A 22,889-nucleotide genomic window follows, 5' to 3' on the forward strand; every position below is an offset into this window, starting at 1 on the left:
TATTTTTATGAAAATTAGATATGAATGTATGTTCATTTTGTGAGGAATAATATTAATTTATGTGAGTTTGTGTAGGAATTTTGTTTGAGTTTGAAATCCCCTTTCCTCGGTAGTTATTAGAATGAAAAAAAATCACGCCGAGATCGCATCCAGATAATAGAGAGATCCGGATAAAGGGAGGCCGGATAGGAAAGTTCGGACTGTATTCATGTCTGATCATGTTTTGTTTTCAAAGAGTTTTTCATCTCGGTATCATTACCTGTGGCAATTTTGTGGTGATATTCAGTTTCTTTGTTGTTGTTGTTGATTGCTCTTTCTTTCTCTCAATTCATTAATTCATCTCACCTTTCAAAAGGGCATTTTATTTCACGAATATAAAAGTCTCGGCAGTTCAGTGCTATGGACAGCCACTGTGATACAAGGCAGGCGAATAAGAGTAGGTAGGCGGAGCAAGATTACCCTTCCCACGAGTCTTCCGCCGGGCATCAAAAATGGATGGTGATCGCATGTCTCCTGAGAGGAGTTCTCTTGCTTGCCCCTATGTTCACCAAAAGCACAGCTGCGTTTTGGTCGGCTGTTCATTTTAGTCACCTCAGCCCACAGCAAATCCCGTAGCTGTGCCAGAACAGAATGTGAACATTTCTTTGTTGTTGTATTTTTAAAACCCATTGAAACATTATGAGTTTGTTTGTGAATGTTTCAGTGAAATATATATATATATATATATATATATATATATATATATATATATATATATATATAATATATTCTTTTCTTTTAATTGACCAGTGATTTGTCATAGATATATAGTTTTCTCAAAGGTGGCTTGTTTGGGTGATAGCATGTCATGCTGTGACATTTTTTTTTTTCTTCCCACAGCTTTTATAATCATTTGCCCATGTTAACTTATGAATGAAAAAAGAGACTATTCATAAGAACTGTTTTTTGTATGTCTGTAAGTTCATGTTTTTAGATTGATTAGTAAACCGTGGTGCCAGTGAGAGAAAAAAAAAAAAGGTTTCCTAAAGCCTTAAAGTGAGGCTAGGTCGAGGCCTTTAGAATGACTCGAGAGTCTTCAGCGCTCAAGAACAGTTTTCTCAACAACAGACTTCCGAGAGGCATTGATACCCAAATTTAGCTCACCTGAGCCGGCTAGAGCAGCAATTGGGGATAGATGGGGAGGGGGATGGGGGATGGGGGGGGGGGGGAGGAGAGATGCTACCTACTTGCAAAGGATAGACTATAGAGCAGAAATAGATTAGCATCGCGTTGCCTAAATTTCAAATCGCTTCCCATATCGGCACATTATACGATTTGTGTTAGATGATATCAACATTTTAAGGTGACGAGCACAGAGGGACAGAGGTATCCCATAGGGGAAACCTCACTGCCATAGAGTTAAATGTCACACAGGCATTTCACTGGTGCAGTCACATTAACCCCTTCCATGCCAAAGAAACAAATGGTTACTGCTTTGGTGAACAGTTTTAAAATTGCCCTATTGCTGCATGGCAGCAGAGGAGTATAGAGTAATCCATAAATTCAGTAATGGCTTTGCACTATGAGCCATAGGTTACTAGACCAGGCCTGACAGCGGGTTTAAAATGAAAGAATTCTTGGAAACAAGCTGTCAAGATCTCTGCATGTAAAAAGTAGTGAATTTTTAGGTGTCCCTGTGAATTTGTAGGTATGCAATATCTTTTGGTATAATAAGGTTGACAGATTAACGCTTACAAGCTTATGCTCTGTTGTTGTTGTTTTGTTTTTTTCAAGGAAATTATATGGTCTCACTTCTTTGAAACCTGTCAACATTAGAATTATACTGACATGTGGAGGCCACATGAATACCCAACCATATATCAGGGCTCCACACTAACTTTTATTTTTGGTGGCCCAAAGGCAAACATCCAACCTTTTTGGGTGGCCTGATCAGACCACCAAATTCTTCATTTCTGAAATTTTGGTGGCCCGACGTGCGGTTTTGGTGGCCCCGGGCCACCGTTAGTTTCGAGCGCTGCATATATTGATGTTACTGTATTTTTACAAATGTTTACAAAAATTGGAGTGGAAATGGAGAAAACTTTGCATATATCTCAACATATGATCATGAGAATCAACACCATACAGCATGCATTGGAAACAGATTGAGACTAAAATTTGGTCAACAATATGCTAAAGGAAGTAGTGTTGTCTTGCAATTCAGGAACAGTTAAATGAGATTATGAATTGATGAAAACTTTAATACTCTTCTGTTTGAATTTGATGTGTTTGTGAATTTCTGGTCTTTTCTGTGTGTGTTTCTTCACTGAAAATAGGGCTGGTGTTGTCCAGAAGAAGACAGTTTGGTTTGCAGAAGACGATGAACTGACATTGCAAATTTGTGAAAGAGGTATGCTTTTTGTCTTGTTGGTCTCTCTCAAGCATCTTAAATCTGTTTTTGCTACCTTCCCTTTTTCATTTTAGTTCTCCATAAGTATTCATCTTGTGTGCTTCTGATTTCAAATTGTGATCATTCCTTTGAAGTAGATTATTTTGGTATTTGAAGACATCCAAGGGTTTCTAGAATAATTCCAATTTTATATCTGTCTCATCAATTTTGCAATGCTCTCTCTCTCTCTATCTATCTATCTTTTAATTTGACTATCCCTATCTATCTATCTATCTATCTATCTATCTATCTATCTATCCATCACACACACACACACACACGCACACACACACACACACATGCATGCACACACAATTCTCACTATCTTCCTGTGCATTCTACATAACAATTACATGCAATTTAGTGTTGCAGTTGTTGGTACAATATCTTGTCACCTGCTTTCCAAACTGTGCAATATGATTCAAGTAGATGGCAGCATTTGGTAAGTTTGTCCTACTCTTCTTGATGCATTAAAGTGAAATTGAATTTAAGAAAATTGAGTAAACAACAATGTTCCCATAGCCAAAGAGCGTGGGAAATGCTCAACCCCAAATGCTGTATAGACTCATTTAAGTTGAGGCAACTGTAAGCTTTCCAGTTTTTAACCCTCTGGGGAGATGTATGTCATCCCACAGGTCTGAAGTCACTGCATACATCATCCTTGGACCAGACGTGTTTTGTACTATGCCTTAAAAAGGGGTCCAGTCCAGACAATTGGTTTTGCATTAAATGCCCACATAGTCCTCAACTGGTGTTAAGGACATTTCAGGTGGTAGATTAAGATTTTCATCAGTCTCTAAGTGTCAAACATAGATCAACAGCTGTGGGCAGCTGTGTGATCACTGTTTTCCCTGCAACGTATTTATTGTTACCATATCTTTTGTTTTGTTACAGAAGGTGCAGCCACAACCCCCGCCCCACACGAGGGACCGGACCCCACTGCCTGCTGTGCCCCAACCAACCAGGAGGCCAAGTACATGATGACATTCATCAGTACCTGGACACCAGAGACACACCCATACCAGTACCCAGAAGGTGCTCTTAGCAAGATATTCAGCCCCACTCCTGATGTGTCTCAATTTCAAATGAATCCCCACAAGGCTTCATTGTGGTTCAGTGGTTAAGACCATGGATCCTCAATCTTTAGGTCCAAGGTCCAAACCTGTTGGTAGCAAAGCTCCCATTTATCTTTTGCAATTTTCTTGTCGCTTCCTGGTACTCCATATACTTGATGTCGAAGGTTCTTTCTTTCCATCATTTCTTTGGGGCCAATTTCCAATTTTCTTTTGCGTTTCATGGCTGTAAAAGTAATATTGTATGAGCAGAAACTTTTGTGCAATCAATTTGTTGCACTGGGCCAACATCAGTGAATCTAACTTGCTCATTTCTATACATATTTTTCAATATTTCATAGAAATCTTTACACACATTCAGCAGAGCAAGAAATTTGCAAAAATTCCACAGTGTGAGCTTTTCCAAGTTTGCAGGATGTGACCGATGTCATAACGATTATTTCTTCTTGAAAATGCATCAGCAATTTGTAAGCCGGTAAATTTGTATTTTGTTGCATAACAGGGCGCGGAAACCACTGGTCTGATTTGATTGGGGCATCTCACAGCCCAGCCTACACAATATGGGACTATGGACAGTATGCCACCCAGGGGGTCAAGATGGTTGCCGAATGGGGCAGTCCCATAACTCTAGAACGAGAGATCAAACTTGAGGTATGTACAGATCATTTCAACATTTTGTCACCGTTTCCTTCAACTTCATCTTTACCATGGTATGTGCAGGGCTGATGTGACTAAATACAACACATACTATGTACATACATGCTTAAATATTCATCATCAGTAAAAAAAAAAAAAATAATAGTAATAATGAAAAAATAAAAAAAACACACCAAAAAACAATTATGTTGTAGTGAGTAAATAAATATCTTTGTAAAAGTCATGTCAGAGGATTGTCAATATATTCGCAAAGTTTGTTTCTTTGTCCGTGTGTCACTGGGCAGTGTGTTGGTTCTATGAAAAATGTTATCAAAATCTTAGTTGGTCATTCAATATCAGTTATAATCACCTGAATTAGAAATGAAATTGTCAAACCTTACAAAGAACAGTCATACATTGTAAATTGGTATGATGGACCAATGTGAATGTTTTTGTTCAAAATCAACGCTGAATTTCTCTGTAATCTGTATTTAATATATTTATACATGTGATAGTTGCAGAAAATTGGAAGTTTAAGGTTTATTGGTGTGCTTGTTTTTCTTTTCTTTTTTTATTGCTGTAACTTCAGCTGATATATGTATCTGTACAAAAAAAAAAGTATTGATATGATATCAGCCCTCAAAGATGTATTTTCTTTAGAGGACATGAATTTTAGCTTTTCTGTAGCTTTTAGGCTTAACATGTAACATTTCCTGGTTGTTGGGGAGTGTGTGTGTGTGTGTGTGTGTGTCTGTATGTGTCTGTGTGTATGTGTGTCGCGTGTCTGCAAGTCTGTGTCTGTGTGTTTGCAGAATGTGCAATTACTCTGCTGAAGCAAAGAAAGGGTGCAGCTTGAGTTAGGAAAATAAGAGGAAGACGAAAGGCCTTCAGTGGCTCTCAGAGCATCTTAGCCGTATCCATGGAGACAAGAATGACTTTGGTATTGGATGCTTAAGTGCCAGTAATGAAAGCGATGGGCGGAAGTCTAAACTCCCACAGTGGCCTACTTCTGGCGCATATTACTTTCCTACTCATGCTCTATTACTGCAACTGGTTTTATCAGGTAAAGCATGCCATGTCCCATTAATGTTCTGTCTGGTTTTCAATAGGTACCCAATATCCTTGAAAGGAATGTGCATCTTGTAAAGCATTATTGGGGTAAATGGAAACTAGAGGCTCATTAGCAAACTTGAATGGAGCTCTTTCTGGTCATACGAGCGTGTACCCCGTACACTGCCTGAGGATTTAGCAGTCAAGGACCTGCATCATTCCTGCAGTTTACCCAATTGTCATCATGTAACAGCAGGGTAGATACCAAGTCTTTCGTTTAGTGTCATGCTTTTGCTGATTTCCTTTTGTTTTGGAGGCTGTTTGAATGATTGCTGATACCATAATGTTGAGGTCTAAATTTTTGCATTATTTTCACCCTTCAGATGTACCACTCTGCGTTAGAAGATCTCATGTGATACTCCTGAAAAGAAAAGAACAAATATCTTTTATGAGAGAAATTACGACATGTTGCAATTATATCGTGTAGTTTGCAATGATATGGGTGCTTGATGAATTTTATAGAGGAGCATTAACAAAAAGAGTTTAGTCAACTTTTCAGAGAACATCTCTGGGCATCTAGGTGTACCAGTGGCTACTTTGATAGAATTCCACAATGGCCATTGTCTGTGAACTCGTACCTTCATAGAATAATGTACCATTTTGCCAAACAATCTAATTTCTTTTATCATAGAGCTTAATGTCAAATAATAGATAGGATTTTTACTAGCTCCTAATATCCTCCCCCCCCCCCGCCCCCCCACCCCCCCCCCCCTTACAAAAAACCAACAACTTTACAGATCATGTAAAATGCTGGCGTGCACATAGCATAATGGATTCCTTTGCACATGACAACTCCCCTAGGGCATTATGTATTTGTCTTGTCTGAGATGGAATGATAGATTGCTAAGGGCATAGTATCACACTAGTACCGCCTATTCAAGCAGAGGAAATGGAAATTTCTACCCATTACATCTTTTCCTTGGCGTGCAGATATCAAAACAGTGAAATAAGATGTGCAAGAGGGCTGTTGTCATTGGTGTCACCCCCTATCATCTCTATTTATAATTTTTTCCATCTATCCATCTTTACTTTCTTTATCTCATTCTTGCAACCTGACATTCTTTCCATTGATATACCTCTTTGTCTCTCTTTGTCTGTCTGTCTGTCTGTATATGTTTTATGTATATGTGTAGATCCTATTTTGTCTGTGTGCATATATATATATATACATATATATATATATATATATATATATATATATATATATATATATATTCATATATGTATATATATATATATATATATATATATATATATATATATATATATATATGTATATATATATATATATATATATATATATATATATATATATGTTTATAAAATGAGAATGAGAGAGATAGATCTACCTATCACTTTTGAATATTTTGTGTCCACTAGATGTTATATTGATTCATTTGTTTATTTCGTAGTCATTTACTGTATAGGCTGTTATTTTTGCGATGGTTTGATTTTCACGAATTTCATGAATCACAGTTGGATCGCGAATTTAACAACACAAAAATGTCTACATTCGCTAGGGTAATAGTGCATTTACATGAGCATTGGAATCGGTTCGCAAAAACAACATCTCGCAAAAATGTCTATGACCTCATTCGCGAAAATATCTGTACGCGAAAATAACAGCGTATACAGTATCTTTCTATCTGCATATCAAAATGCTCATTTTTTTGGTCTCCTTTTGTCATTTGTACTTTGTATATTGTTTTTCTGGTCGCTTGGTCTTCTTTTTCTTTTTATATACCACTGTCTATTCTCCCTTTTTTATCAAGTTAGAATGTACATTTTTTGGCTCTAACTATGTGATATCAGTGCAGCTAACTCATTCGAGTGTTTTTCTCAGCATTTTATATATTTTCATGGACACACACAAATATTTATCTCGTAAAAAGATACATTCTTTGAGTTCACAAACATCCTTATGTCAGTGAAAATTATGATGCAATACAACTTCATGTTATGGTTTTTATATCACTGTAACATTGTTGGTTCCCTTGTGTCCTAAAGCGATACTCTATTCCCATGTATACCTCGCCTCTTGTAAATTATTGATATTGCAAACTTGTCCCGTGTTGATTGTGGGAGGGCATTTGAATAATCCCGCAGGAAGCGTTGTCATCAGAGACACCGCTTCTGCCACATCTCTTCCGCAGCGTAACTCCCAAATCTTGCCACAAGCTTCCGATCAGTATAGGAGAAGGATGTTTATGTGAGTGTTTGATTTGATAGCTCTTGTAGGAGAGCATCCTTAAATGAGTCCTCACCGAACGTCGGTGAGCTCTCGTCTCGCGGATTGCGTCCGACAGTTCTGTGCCAAAGCGGCAAGAGTTAATGGGACAAAATAGATGCCTTGCAGCATGCCGACAAACAAGCACAGCTCTTTATAGCTGGGCATTGAGAAATGTCCAGAGTCCTCTTCAAATTTGTCAGGGAGGATTGTTTATGTGTGTGTGTTGGTGTCTGTGTGTGCGGAGGTACGTATTTCAGTGTCTTGCTTGAATGTGAAAACACTAGCTATTTTGCAGTATATACAGTTTGACAATTGAAGAATATGAGTTATTGTATAGTCATCGCATTGTGCATTATCATTCTTCTCTGGGGATTGACTGAATTTTGCATAGAAAAGTAAATGGTATTCTCTTAATGATACCTATTATCATTGTCAAGTAGAAGACTTAAGATGCAAAAGAGAAGTGTAGAAGAAATACAAGAGGCCTGATTTTTGCACAAAAAAAAAAGAAGAATTTGAAGTAATAATTCTTAAATTCATTTAATTGCGTGTAACATATAGTTTATAATCATAATTTTTGCTTATCAGGCCAGTAATACACATGAGGCTCAGTGATGTTTTCAAATGGGTCTATTGTTGAACTTGAATGTAATAGAGTACTGCAAACCAATGGAACCAGATAAGTGCTACTAGTCTTTGACATCAATTTTACTGTCACAACAGCAGTGTAGACATTTGAGGTGTCATGTACTTTCTGTGACCATGCAGCATGCATAAAACATGACAGATCGACGTTAAAAAAGTGCACTGTGCATCACACCTCTGTGATGGAAGTTGTATAATAATGGGAGGACATTGTAGTGTCATTTTGCTGATTGATGCTCTTCATCTTCCCCACCCTACCCTTCACCCCAACTATCACCCAACCCCACCTTAACACTACCCCAACTAAAAATTGAATGGCTTCTTTGATATTCAGAGAGGTCCACAGCATAGATACTGTTTTCACTTGCAAAGCGTATGCATCAATTATTACTGAACTAGATAAACTGTATATGTACCATATTCTGCTACTAACTAAGCATTACATAAATTTGGACATATGGAAGAATTTCAGGAGTGCTGAAATTTGCCTTTGAGAATCAAAACAAATGAAAGAGAAATAGGTATTACTCCATTTTAAGATGCAAAGTTAGAAATTTTCCACCTAATAAAGACATGATAATTATGCTGCATTTGTGCCATGGTAGGCAATTTCATAACAAATTGTTAACCCGTTGAGGACGGTTTGATTTCGCTACAACACACATTTCCCATAGACACCTGCCCGAGTATACTCAGGACTCGTCCTCAACGGGTTAATTTAGCAAATATCAGTTGACTCGGGAGATTCACAACAATAACTCCACCATGAAATATATGGCATAAACAGCATCTATCCTTAAAGTGTGCCCCTTCTGGAATATATCTTTAAAAGTCTGTACTGAGTAGATTCAATCACAGCTGTGGAAATTCCTTGATTAATAAGTACTTTGAGCAGAATAAGTTTTTTTTCTGCCAATTTAACATATTATTATACAACCACAGGAAAAGCTTCATCGTCATCAATCCTATAGTTTTGGGCATAGTTACATATATCAGCATTGTAGCTATTATAATTCAAAAGTTGTGATCTGTTCACAATGTGTGATATTAACCCATTGAAGACGAGTCCCAAGAATATAAACTCGGGCAGATGTCTGTGGGAAATGCATGTTGTAGCAAAATCAGTCCATCCTCAATAGGTTAAAAGATCGGGGGGGGGGGGGGGGGGGGCGATAGGACAGGAGAATGAGACATGTATTACACCCATACAATCTACCAAGTGATTCTTAATCACCTGACAGTTATTAGTTCCTCAACCAACAATTAGTATGACATCAATTTGATTGTTTTTCTAATCTATTCATCATACCTTCTTTTCTTTCTTTCTTTTTTGTGAGCGTGTGCTGCCTGTGGTGTTGCTGAGCAAACAACTTGCCTCGCATTAATTAAGTTTGTTCATAGTATGGTGCTAATGGGCGAATTGATGTTCATGCCATTAACAGCACATGTTTCTTTACCAGGGCTCCTAATAACAGTGTATAAATTACCGGGCAATACAGGCATTGAATGCAGGTAACTGGAATAGGTAAGGTAGCAGGTGCTTCTATTATATGGTGCTCAACATGCTCTATAGAAGATTATGGAATAGTCTGACTCATCAGATAGACAGCTTTTGTGGATGCCAGGCATTTGCTGAATAGATTTGGCAGATCCAAATAACAGTCAGTGGAGGGGGAAAAAATGAGTCTATTTTTGTACTGCATGAAATATTAACCTGTTCCATACGGGAACCTGGTGACCTGTGTATTAAGTCTATGGGGATTTCAGAATTTAGTACTGAATGGGTTAAGTAGGAATCTTTTTGTACTTTGATATATTCAGGCAGAATTTGTTGATGCAAATGATATGCCTGTTTGAATTATGGTATTTAATTTTCTTGTGAAGTACTCATTTTGAAATCACATCTCTAAAAAGGCTTTGAACACAGGAGAGAAATGTCCCAGTAGATGCTATGGAGAGCTAGCTAGCATTTTTTTAATGGTTTAAAATGGATGAGAGAAAACAATTACCTCCGGTATTAAATGTTCCATTGTCACTGATGATATGATAATATGCTGTGCATTCATCAATATATTCAAGAATAATGGAAGTAGCCCAATTCAATCTTGTGTTTTGACATTTTTCTAGATTAAATGTTGACAAAGACATTATATTTCATCCTTACCAGAGTGAGTGTCACTGTCAGTGCTAACCTATGTTAATCTGCTCATAACCACTTTATAGATCTAGAGTAGTGGGAAAAAAAAATGACGGCATATGTTCAAGAAGGTCTGGGCGCTATCATGACATCCCTCAAAAACTAGGTTGGTGGGGACAAATAATTTGCCATCAACCAGGAGAGTAAATAAGTTGCTGAATCCCACATCCAGACAGAATATTCACTAGGAGTGAACATGAGCAAAAGGAGTTATGTTTCATGGAGTAGGAGTGCAGTTATGAATGTCTCTTACACTGTTACTCTGTGGAAGGAAAATTGCATGTTAAATTGATATATATCATAACAGACCAACCACCATGAACTAGTTCCCACCCAGGGGGTAGTGCCACATTCTTGGTAAGCTGAAGGTGATGGATTCATACCCCATGCTGGTTCCTTCACTTACTCTCTTGGTCTATTAATCATCAGAACAATGGAAAAAAAATACTCCCACTGTCTACACATGATGTACATATGATCACTAATACTTATATGTACATACAGTATCAATTATTTGAATAGAGACGATTGATATGGTGACACAACATCTATTCCTGTAACAGTTGCTCCAGTCTTATTTTCTCCAAGGACTTAGGGTTAGAGTAATGGTTGTGATATGGTTTTAGGTTTAGTTTGTCGTGAGGATTAGGATTAGGGTTAGGGTTATGTTTTTGAGTAGAATTTATGTTTAGATTAACGTGCAGATATTTCATGGGAGCAAATTTCGCAGGAGCAAATGTCATGGAACCATTTGATATCACCTTTATAGCAAATCAAGGTGAGTGTACTCTCACAATCAACTTTCACTGTAGAACTTATGAAAGATTGAAATGAAATATACCTGCATATATCCTGAAGGCACTTTTTTTAACATTTCAAGAGATCAATAATTCAAAGATCGCTTCTTTTTTTTTTTTTGGTTTTTCTTAAAAGTGTGTGATACAGTCTTCTTTTCCTGTGTTGTCCACCAATATTGGCTGTCACATGCTGCTGTGCGTTTAGATTTTTGCGAGGAAAGTCACGTCAGGACAAGGAATATTCATGACTTTTCTGTCCTTTGTAGGGTCACTGAAACATTCAGCATTCAAAATGCACGTTATATGCCATGCAGGGGAAAACAACTCACAAGAAGGAAGAGTGCAGTGTCAGAGTAAAACACACACACACACACAAAAATAAACATCCGACATGCCATCAATGATATAACTTGTAGAAAAGTGTGAACCATGCATACGTTCTTGGGGTATAATTTATCATGGTCAATTAAACATTAAAATATCGTTCATTTTAAGGCTAGTAAAAGTGTAATGAGATTACCTTTCTAGTGACTGAATGTTAGGACGGAAAGTGTAAGCCATGTACAGGCTGCTGAAGTAAAATTTTATGTACCTCTTGGTTCTTCATTCAACAGTTTTACTGCCCAAATGTCCTAGATTTCATTTTTTTTTTCTCACAGCTTTCTCGGCTGATAATGATACTTTTGCTATCAAATGAATAACTTACTGTAAAAGTGGATATTTTCGGGTGACTAATTTTTCGCACTCGGCCAGTTAAGAAGAGTTTGGCATGTTTTTAATTCCGCGGAATCAAGACATTAACTTCTTGAACATTATGGCGAGCAAAAATATTTGCACTAGCTTCTGGTTACGTGAAATATGCAAAAATTTCAACACCGCAAAAATGTACACTTTTACAGTATAGAAATGACCATTTAAAAGTCTGTACCCACAAAGTACATCACTGAATTAGAGAATGAATGTGCAGTGTTGCATTGAAAATGATATGCCGCGGTTGTAGACAGATGACAATTGTGCAGATAGTAGAGATGTCTTTGCAGACAGCAAATTTTCAATACTGGTATTTTTTTAGTCATTTGACCCCTCCTCCAGTTTGAAATGTGTCGTGATAGTCTTGATGTGCAGAATACTTGCCCAGTGGTTTGTGCAGTGCTAGAAGGCTTCATGTTCTCTGGAATGTTAGAACATTTTCTGTGACTGACGATGAACCTGCACTCATAGTGACAGAGAAGTTCGTGCAAAAGCAGACAATCCGCAAGAGGTATCCAAGGTGAGAGGTCTGATGAGATGTAGCAGACACCGGCGAAACCTGCGAGATACCTTAATCCGTTTCGCAGTCCCCGCAGTCGAAATAAAACAAGTAAACCGCAAAAAGAGGTGAGACTGTAGGGACGTGATCTGTCGGGTTGTGGGCCGTCTCTACCCCAGACGTGACTGATCCCCTCTTTTCGTAGGACTGGCAGGTGTAGACAGATTATAGATTTTGGTGTGAAATGGGTGGGGCCCCCTGTCTGCCCAGAGACATGTTGATGAATATCACAGTGTCTAATTAAAAAGTTTAGGAGGAGAGACAGGAGGCGAGACACATTGTAGGGCCGTCTGCATTGACCTGACTTATTTCTCTCTCATCGCAGTAAATTACAAGAGAAGGAAGACAGCTGATACCAGCGCACCAAACTGTCAGTTTAGAACCATGAAAAAAATATCTGACACTTCGCAGAAGCTAGAACATTTACACCCTTCTTCCAATCAACTTATCAGACTGAATTGCTACATAAATGTATTTATGACAGGAGAAAAGCAGATGAGAAAGAAATTAGTAGCTTGGATAGTGGGAGAGAGAGAGAAAAGAAAAATAGAAAAGAAATATAGAGGGGAAGAATGAGTAAAAAAAAAAAAAGAAAGAGAGCTGTAGCAAGGTAAAGAAAAAATAATTACAGAGATGTTAAAAAAAAAGGAGGAAATGTGTGACAATAAGGAATTAACGAATTATGACATCACAAGAGACAGAATTGGAGAAAAAGGTACTATGGAAAGATAAGAGTTAAGAGAAAGAGAGACAGAGAGAGAGAAAGAGGGAAAAGAGAGAACAGAGAAAAAGCTATGTGACATTGAAAGTGTGCTCCATTGGATATGCTCTGTCATGCATAGACATTTGTCACTGTTTACAGTCTCTGGTAATAACAATGGGACATGTACAACTTACTAGCAAAAAAAAAAAATCCCTGACTTTTATTGAGGGTGAAGAATGTGCATTTATCTGACTACTGGTATGTTCAATGCATCTTAGATGCTGCTAAGTGTCATCAGGGGACTAAGTTTATATCCATCAATTTTGTGCAGATAATATATGGACATAGTAATGCTGAACATCTTCTTAAGCGAGAGTTATCTGTGAAACATGTGATGAAAATGTATACTGTCAGTTGTAACATATTTGAGAAAGACAGTGCATCATTGTTTTATATGTGTTTTGTGGTACCAAGAGGTTCACATCTACAGGAGATAGTCATAGAAAGAGATCTCTCTTGTAAAAATTTCTCAGCTTTACAGAGACTCCAACCCAAAGCACCTTCTGATCTGGAGATTCTCCCGCCTGAAACCCCTTGCAAACGGGAGACTCCAAGTTGATGTGTGCGAGGCGTGAAATTCCTAGGGTTCTAGATGCTCTCTGGTGCTATCTAAGGCTTATTTTTTCAATATACGATAACAATAAGTAAGAAATCCTTTCCAACGGGAGACACAGAGCCAGGGCGGGAGAAATTAAATCTCAAGCGGGAGAACGGGAGATTTTGCAAAAATGGGTTTTGGGCGGGAGATCTCCTGTCGAAAATGGGAGAGTTGGAGTCTCTGGCTTTATGCAGAATTTGCACAAAGTGTGGAAAAAAAAACCTCTTACAAAGTACAGTGAAATGGAAGTTGTCTCTTTAGGAAGAGTGTTTTCAGTGTGAACAGATGTCCCAAAGGCACTGCAACAGCTATATCTAAGCCAAACAGTGAAAAAATATTAGCTAGAAAAATTGAATGCCTGTGATGTAGCATTTTGTGGATTCTGCACACAGAAATCTCCCGTGGTGAAGGTGTGATTACATTGTTCCTTGAAAACATTCTTGAATTTAATCTAACCTTTCTCTCTCTGCTTGTATGAATAAAATTTCATGTTTTTGGAGGATGTGTAACAATTTTATGTCCTAATTATTGTAAAACCAGACATACATATTGAAAAACTTTGGTGAATTTTGTGTGGAGCCAAGATTCATGAAAGTAAAATGCGCAGCAATGCCAGTGGTAATGGTAAAGGCTGTCAGCTCCAATTTACAAAAGTTCCATGTTGCAGGTGTTACTGGTTTTACAGTACCTTTGTGCAGAATTGTGAAGGTTGTACTCCCCTACAAGAAATTTGGAAATTTTGACACATACATTTTGTAAACTGATGAAAATAAAGGGCCTGTTTTCTCCTCTTTTTTCCCCTTTTTTATACTTTCTAAATACAGGGCACCAATGTCAAGACGGTGATTCTCAGCCGAGGACTTTTTCCTGCATATGGAGTGACGCGCAACATGACATCCCTCTTCAACGTGGACTCCCGGAGGAACTTGGTCTCTGCCCTCTCCATGATGGGCCCCAGTCCGGACTGGTGTGTGGGCATCACACGGGAGAACATGTGTACCGAGGACTGTGGCTGGGTGGAGAGGAAAGTCTTCTACCTCCAGCCCTGGGATGCTGGTACTGACAGCGGCCGTACCTACAAAGTAAGAGAAGTGATATTTGTGTTGGATTTGCATGGGAATTCAGTGTGTCTGAAGTGGTTTCATCGCCCTTGACCCCTACCTTATGTGACCTGCCTGCATCCAACTGAATATAATTCTCTTTTTATTATTCTCATATGTTTTGATAATTTGTTACCCTCACTCTAGTGTGCTTTGTTTGCCAAGCGGCTTTTCTTCTGACCTTCATTTATCGCCAGTCAGCACATACATAACTGATACTAGCTATCAGTGAACAATGATTATGTAATAATCCCTATTTTTATTTTTTCTTCTTGACATTCAGGAGGAACTGTGGAATTGTTTAAACCTGAGTTGGTTAAACTTTGCGATAAATAAAAGTTTTGGAGGTTTAACAAACAGTTATGGGACAGCTTGGCCAGTTACACCCCAGTGCATGTTCCCAAATAGAATTCATTCACTTTACCATGGAATGTAGATGAGGTACATTGTCCTACAAATCATAGCAACAGTCTCAAAAGAATTGATTTTTCACAAAATGGATTTTTGTTCATATTTGCAGTCCATCGATTGACCTTCAATTCCAAACCCACATTGGATTTTGTTTTCCTCCCTTCCCCAAGGCCAGTAATGCCCCCTTGGAGCCACCAGAACGGATCCAACCCATTACCAGTACAGACCAGCGCTGGAGGTCATTCTATCGGAGAGACAGATCTGCCATCCCGCCCCTGGCGACCGTCATTCTTGAGAGGCTGGATATTCGCAACCGCACCAGCCCCGATACAGACCACTCAATAGACCCAAACACAGGTTTGGATCAAGTTTGATGACAGCATGGTCCCTGTCCATGACGTTTTCTGTGATTGTCCTGTTAACCTGAGATTCAGGTTTTATTTTCCATTCACCACACTGTTTTATAGTGGCAGTAAAGGCCATAATGATTATTTACTTCATCATACTCTAACCATAAATTATATGGCATCAGCGTACAATCTGATGATCGGTTACTAAAACCAATTGCAAAATATTTGAGTGATTTCATAGATGAAGCTTGGAAGGCCTGTGCATAAGGACTGTAATGTTTGAATGTGCATCAGACATAGTTTTTATGTTTGGTCAGCCGAGGATAATTGTGGCAAGGGCAAACTACTCCAACAGTTTGGGTTGGGTTTTTTTTTGCAATAATTGAGATGAAATTCAAAATGCATGATGATCATAGGATAACGATGTGAGAGAAATACTGTTTCTGCAAGATGTTACTATGTCAACCAAAATTTGTAGCCAAAAGCATTCCATTCCAAAGTGATATATGGCAGAATTTGGTTATCTTTTGTAATATTTTTAGTTTCTTCAGTTTCATAGTTTCTTCATTTGATGTTTTCATTCAGGTGTGATGCCACCTAAGAAAGGAATGATGGGAGGTGGCCCGACAATGCCACCAAAGGTCATGGGTCATAACCCCAGCATGCCTCCAAAGGTCATGGGGCCCGACCCCACCATGCCACCGAAGGTCATGGGGCCCGACCCAACCATGCCACCAAAGGTCATGGGCCCCGACCCCACCATGCCACCAAAGGTCATGGGGCCCGACCCAACCATGCCTCCCAAGCAGCTAGGTGTGACCATGCCCCCTAAGAATATGGGTGAAGGTGAGTTTGTGGCCATCTTGCAAATGAAGCAAAGTCATGATGTAATGATCTGCTTCAATCAGGCTAGCTTCTTCTGTAAAAGCACTGTTCTTCCAGAGAGTCTTACCAGTATCATAACACGGGCACTTATTTATGTACACACCTTAGTTAAGGGGGCGAGGGGGGGGGGGGGGACTTACAGGTGAAATAGCTTATCCAAGGATAGACAGGTGTGTTTGCACAGCTGGGATTTGAACCATCAAAGACCACCTGTGGCAGTGAAGATGTTGATAATGATGATAATAGTGATAGTGATGATAATGTGATGTTGAAGATAACCAAAAAGGACTGTGATGACTCATTATAAATCCACTAGGCAAGGCTAGAAATCCAGATTTTGTTGTGCTAAAGGGCAACACCTAAAGATGATGATGATAATGAAAATGGCGACAGCGATGATTATGATGATGATCCCAAGAGCTAGTTTCAGTACATGAGCAAAGCTGCCAAACTTTTAATGCACACAATCTTATTTTCTCTTTAGACATTAGGATCCCATTTTATAAAAGATGTTAGGATAGCAACTCTTGCTGAAATGGCAACTTTCTAAGAAACAGCCAATCAGGAAGCTGGATTCTTGTCGTCACCATGACAATTGCCACTCCAGCAAGAGTTGCTATCATATCTACTTTTTTTAATGAAATGGGGCCAGGTGTCATGTCTGTACTGCTTTAAATACTACATACTTGAAACCTATTATATTTGCAAAGAGGAGCTTCAGTGTAGAAATGATGGTATTCTCAGCCAATATTGGGGCACAAGTATAATGAGCTGAATCTCTTAGGTATGCTAAGATATCATTCCTTAGCTTATCATATTAATAACTCTCTTTGCTTTCTCCATACTCAAGGTACAGACTTGCAAACAATGCCTCCCAAAAGAAGAGGTAAGTGCTTCCACTTGTACCGATGCCTGAATATTGTTTCTTTGTTGTAAAGTCATATGTGCTGTGATTATCTTTCATATTCAGCATCTTAGGATATACCTGTACTGTGACAATAAAATAACTGCAAAACTCTGTGGGGGAAGAAACTTTCCTTTCTGGAAAGTTATTTCAACTGGCATGAATATTTGTTTCAGTCTTTACAGCTTTTTTATTTGCATTTTCAAGGGAGAAGTTAAAGGGATGGTACAGTATTGGTGGAGATGAGAATTGGGCTTTTAACTTTTTGCGAGTTACCAAGAAAACACTTATGCTATAGTACGGAGCATACCATTTGAAGAGAAGTTCAAAGTTTATTCGATGAAAATCAGGTTTGGAATGACTGAAACATCCAAAAACAAAGTAAGACAAAGCAATCGTAATAAAGTGTGGCTCCCACACTTTATTAAAATCGCTCTTTTTTGGATATCTCAGCCATTTCAAAACCAATTTTCATCAAATAAATGTCGAATTCCTCATAGAATTACATGCTCTTTCATATTTCACAAGAGGTTTCTCATTATCTCACAAAAAAAAAAAAAAAATGTTGGAAACATGAAATTAGGTCTCAACCAGAATTATACGATCCCTTTAACTGAATGTAATCTATGTAAAAAATAAAATAGTGAATAGTATGCTTCAGACATGTCTGTTTTACTATGGTTACTGGAATCCCTGTCATGATATGAATTTTATATTTTTGAGAATAAAGATATGAACAGTTCTCCCTTTGCATTGCTATATGCCCAATCATTTCATCAAACTCTGTACTCCTGTCTTTTTATATTCCTTTAGGTATCTGTCTGTATATCTGCATGTATATTATGTGTGTGTCAATCTATCTACAGTAATCGTCAGTTTGTGCATCGGTCAGTCTGCTTTTCTAACTGTCCATCAGTCATTCTATATATCTGGCTATGTATGTATGTGTGCATGTATGTATGTATGTATGTATGTATGTATGTATGTATGTATGTATCTATATATCTATCTGTCTGTCTGTCTATCTATATATATATATCTATCTATTTAGCTATCATTTATTGCTATTATGATACATGGACATAGCAGTAAGATATTACAGTGGCTCAGTCTAATTTCTATGCAGCACCAAACTGATCGGTTACTATTGTTTGTGGATTGCTGCTCAGCGTTTACTATGCCATCGTTATTTACCCCCCCCCCCCCCCCCCCCCAATGGTTGGGTGTCTGCAGGTGGAAGGGTCAGGGACTGTATGATGGCCGCTTGGGGTCCGTGGTCAGAGTGCTCAAAGTCCTGTGGCAAGGGCAAGCGGACACGCCAGCGGATGATCAAGCAGAGACCAAGGAACGGTGGCCTGGCCTGCGGACCCACCAGGGAGAAGGAGAAGTGCAATCTTGGCCGATGCAGTAAGTAGGAGAGAGAAGAGAAGCATATGTCTTGATAGATATATAATGTTACTGAGTAGGAGTTGGGATACTAGTGGGAGGAGGAGGATGGGGTTGGGTTGTCTCCAATATTGGCAGACACTGTAAATGGAGGATGGAGGGGGAAAAAACAGAAGTCATTAATTGTGCAGATTTATTGAGCAAAAGAAGAGCAGTTGGAGCTAGGGGACCATGGGCCTTTGACAAGTAAGGGGCAGCGGTAGCAAGGGGTGGGGGTTTTAAAGTTTATAGATACAGGAATTTAAATGGACATAGAAGTATGGTAGATGCAAAAAAAAAAAAAAATGAGAAGAGGGAGAAAAGGGAAATGGTCCGATGACTGATAGATTACCATTTCTGATCATTTACCTTCCTCTGAAATATATATATATTTTTTTTTCAAGATGATTTAGGAAAACCAAACCATTGGAAACTAGTTGAAAATAAGTCACCTATAACCTCTTTGTAAGTATCATGGCACATAACGCTGCACATGACACAGGTATTGTGCGTCCAGTATTTGGGAAAAAACTCAACCTAAATAGTCTTCAAATGCCACATCAAGCCATATTAATTTAACTTATACAGTCAATCAGCCTCATTCAAAACAATAGTGTTAGCAGAGTTATTCATACTACAGTGATCTAGAATGCTGATAATTTTACTGTATCTTTTGCCAGTTTGTATATGGAACATGTGTTGAACAGCCAGATCAAAGACTTGTATCATGAGGTAACACAAGAAAAAAAAGGTGTCTGTATTTAGAACCATGACTCTACTTCAAATCACTGTACTTTCAATGTGTTTTGTTATGTATATTCTGTAATCCATGTTACGTCAAAGAGTATTGTTATTATGATCCATGTGACTTGTGTGTACCTCCAGCGTCAAGGGACAAGTCACGTGACTGCGTCATGGGTGCTTGGGGTCCGTGGTCGGAGTGCACTGTCTCCTGTGGGGAAGGGGAGCAGTTCAGGATGCGGAGCATCAAACGGACACAACGTGGACGTGGTGCAGAGTGTGGCGCCCTCAAGGAACTGCGCGTTTGCAATCTCAATCCATGCTAGCGAGAGACGGATTGAGTGTGTTTTTATTTTTTAATCCTCATAATGCTATGTTTTTGTTTGAGTGTGCTCACAGAGGAGGGATTACCTGAACTTCATTACCAATATTAATCCTGCAGTAGGGGATAAAAAGTGAAGCAACCTATGATATCAAACACTGCAATCAGCAAGTAGTCATTTTTTACGTGACTAAAATAGACAGACTAAAACAAGACAACACAAATGTATGTTAGGATTTAATACAAGAAGGTTGAATCAATGTCTGTGAAATATTACGTCACTATCTTACCCTCTCCAGTGGTTTTGACAGCATTTTGATAAAAATATTGCAACATACGTGAAGACGTTTGTTTCACTTGCGTATGAGGAGTGCTCAATATATATTTTTGTTTTGTCTACAGTGTGTGGATGGGCCTTTTGTTATACAACAAAACTATTACTTTGATTATTTGCTGTGCACCACTCACCAAGTCCATTTCATTGTGTAACCTACATGATTTGCAATATATTGTTTGATTCATTAGCATTATTATCCAGCATTTCTCTTTCAAAAGCAGTGAAATCAATGTTGTTGGATATGAGTGCATTGGTTTATTTAATGCTTTTAAGTGTCAGAAAATTTGAATACTTGATTGTAACGAAAGACACCCATGGATGCTGAAGTTTTAGTTGTTAGCTCAAGCTGTATGTAATGATACCAATTTTTCATAGAGTTTGCCACCTTTGCATTTGTAGCCCTTTGAAAAACTCACTGTGCTAGTTAGATCTCTGGCCTATTTTTCTCTGAGAGTCTTTTGAGAGTGTTGGGGTGTTTCTTTGTATGAATCATTGTAAATAAAGTATATTTTTCCACAGTACAGTAAATTTCTGCTTGTATAGAAAGTAACCACTTCACGCACTGCCACCTAGTTTAGCAGTCAGTATGCATTACACATTACATAGTGACTACATATCACCGAGTGAAACTAGCGAGTCAGGAAAAAAAAGTTAGCTGCCTGTTTTTATGTCAATTCTTTCAATCAAATTAGAAGATATTTGAATGCACTGTTAATGATTTATGGAACTCCTTTTCATCATTTTAGATAGAAGTGAACAATTATTCATTTCCAGATAGCCAAAGTAAATCATGTTTCTATTTTCCCCTTCTGAAATTCGTGTTCCAGAAGTATATGTAATAAGTAGTTGTTTTTAATGTTATGAAATTGACCTAATACAGTGGTGAGAAAACATAAGTGAGTTCAAGTAGCATTCTCATCGTCATAAAATATTTTGTCCGAATACCATTTTAGATTTGAATGTACACAGGATGTTGAGCTCGCAACTACAGTAAGCCAACTGTGGAAATTTGCACACGACATGCACGATTTAACGTGTCGCCACTGCGAAAGCTCCCTATTGCAGGGGTTACAGACGACACGCACTTCTGAGGCATATTTGTCGACTGAAAGAGAATGCTACTGTGCCTCCAGTTCTTTCTTTGTTACGATGAATGCATATGTAGCAAAAAAGGAGCGCCTAGTCGGCAGCATGAGCATTATCTTTGCCTTTAATACCCACAGCACCATCCTTGCAAGGCTGTGTGGCTCTGTTCTGCCTACCATGGGAAATCAAGATTATTGCTCGATTGATTCATCAGGCACTTAAAAAGATCTGAGTGACAAAGCTCTCATTTCTAGAATAGGCATACAAATGAAAGCTCTCCTATTAGTCACTCTATTTCCCTTCCTCTATCCTTTGAGAAAAAGAAAGAAGAGAAAAAAAGAAGCAAATGCATTTCAAAACCGCTTGACAATCTAGTTCGAGCTATCTATGCAAGCAACAGGGGGTACATACGAGAGTAGCATGCTGGCATTGTTGCTGAGGTACCAGGTAATGGTAGATCTTTGCAACTGCATTACTAAAATGCTCTGTATAAATAATGATTTCATGGCAATAGCCATTTAAAGATATATTCAGAGGTATGCATTTCACAACATGTTGACCAATCTACTGTTAATCAAGAGTAGACCTTTATAGAGGAAAAAAATTGAGTATTTTCCGTATGGGCTTGATTCCCAGATTTTGTCATGAAGATGAATTTTTAGAACCCTGATACAAAAAAAAAAAACAACATTCTGATGATGTACTGTCTTAAAGGGAAGATAAACCCCAAGAGCAATGTGGATTGAGTGAAAGCAGCAACATTAGTAGAACACATCAGTGAAAGTTTGAAGAAAATCAGACAATCGATGCAAAAGTTATGAATTTTTAAAGTTTTGGTGTTGGAACCGCTGGATGAGGAGACTACTAGAGGTTATGACGTATGAGTGGACAACAATACCAAGAAAATATAAAGAAAATTCTACAAAAATCCATTTTTCATGAAAATTACAAATTCCATCAACTTGATATTGACATATGTTAAGGGTAGCAATTATTCCCCCTGCTTTCTGAAAGAGGTTGGTCCACTGCTCTTTCATGATTCTAGAAAAGTGATTTTTTGTTGAATTTCCTTTATATTATGGGTGTTACAATCCTCCACCAGTGTACACCACACCAATTATTGTTCTGCTAATTTTGGTGTTCAAGTAAACATGTGATTTCATGAAGAACTTTTGATTGTACTCATCTTGATATACATGACAATAAATGTACTTTCTTGCATTTTTAATCACATTGTCACGCTATGTCATTTTGTAGCAAAAATGCTTACTCATGCCTTTACTAGATGTACGGGAGATCTCGGCCATCGGTGGTGCGATCGCGATGAAATTTTGCATGCGTGAGACCCGCGTCATAATCTACAAGATTGTGTTATAAGATTTTTTGAAACAATCAATTTCTAATTTTAATTAATTAATTATGCAAATTAAGCTCAAGGTGATATTTTGTTTTTTCATTGGAAATTGTCACTGACCACTTTTCTACCATAATTAGCACAAAATTAATCAATGAAAGTGATTAATTGTAAAAATAATCAGGTTT

The 22,889-nt window shown here is 38.1% G+C and overlaps 1 protein-coding gene across 1 annotated transcript in view; it reads left to right on the forward strand.

Moving 5' to 3' along the window:
- LOC140228905 (spondin-1-like) overlaps nt 1-22,561 on the forward strand; it is an 84,750-nt gene extending 62,189 nt beyond the window's left edge. Inside the window, exons 4-12 of the mRNA XM_072309174.1 lie at nt 2,316-2,389; nt 3,323-3,463; nt 4,004-4,152; nt 14,611-14,868; nt 15,468-15,654; nt 16,233-16,493; nt 17,383-17,418; nt 18,670-18,843; nt 19,747-22,561. Of these exons, the coding sequence (XP_072165275.1) occupies nt 2,316-2,389; nt 3,323-3,463; nt 4,004-4,152; nt 14,611-14,868; nt 15,468-15,654; nt 16,233-16,493; nt 17,383-17,418; nt 18,670-18,843; nt 19,747-19,928 (1,462 nt within the window). The 3' untranslated portion in view covers nt 19,929-22,561. The remainder of the gene's footprint in view (nt 1-2,315; nt 2,390-3,322; nt 3,464-4,003; nt 4,153-14,610; nt 14,869-15,467; nt 15,655-16,232; nt 16,494-17,382; nt 17,419-18,669; nt 18,844-19,746) is intronic.
- Nucleotides 22,562-22,889: the final 328 nt, after the last annotated feature.

The sequence above is a fragment of the Diadema setosum genome, chromosome 5 (assembly GCF_964275005.1).
Source record: "Diadema setosum chromosome 5, eeDiaSeto1, whole genome shotgun sequence".
Classification (NCBI taxonomy): domain Eukaryota; kingdom Metazoa; phylum Echinodermata; class Echinoidea; order Diadematoida; family Diadematidae; genus Diadema; species Diadema setosum.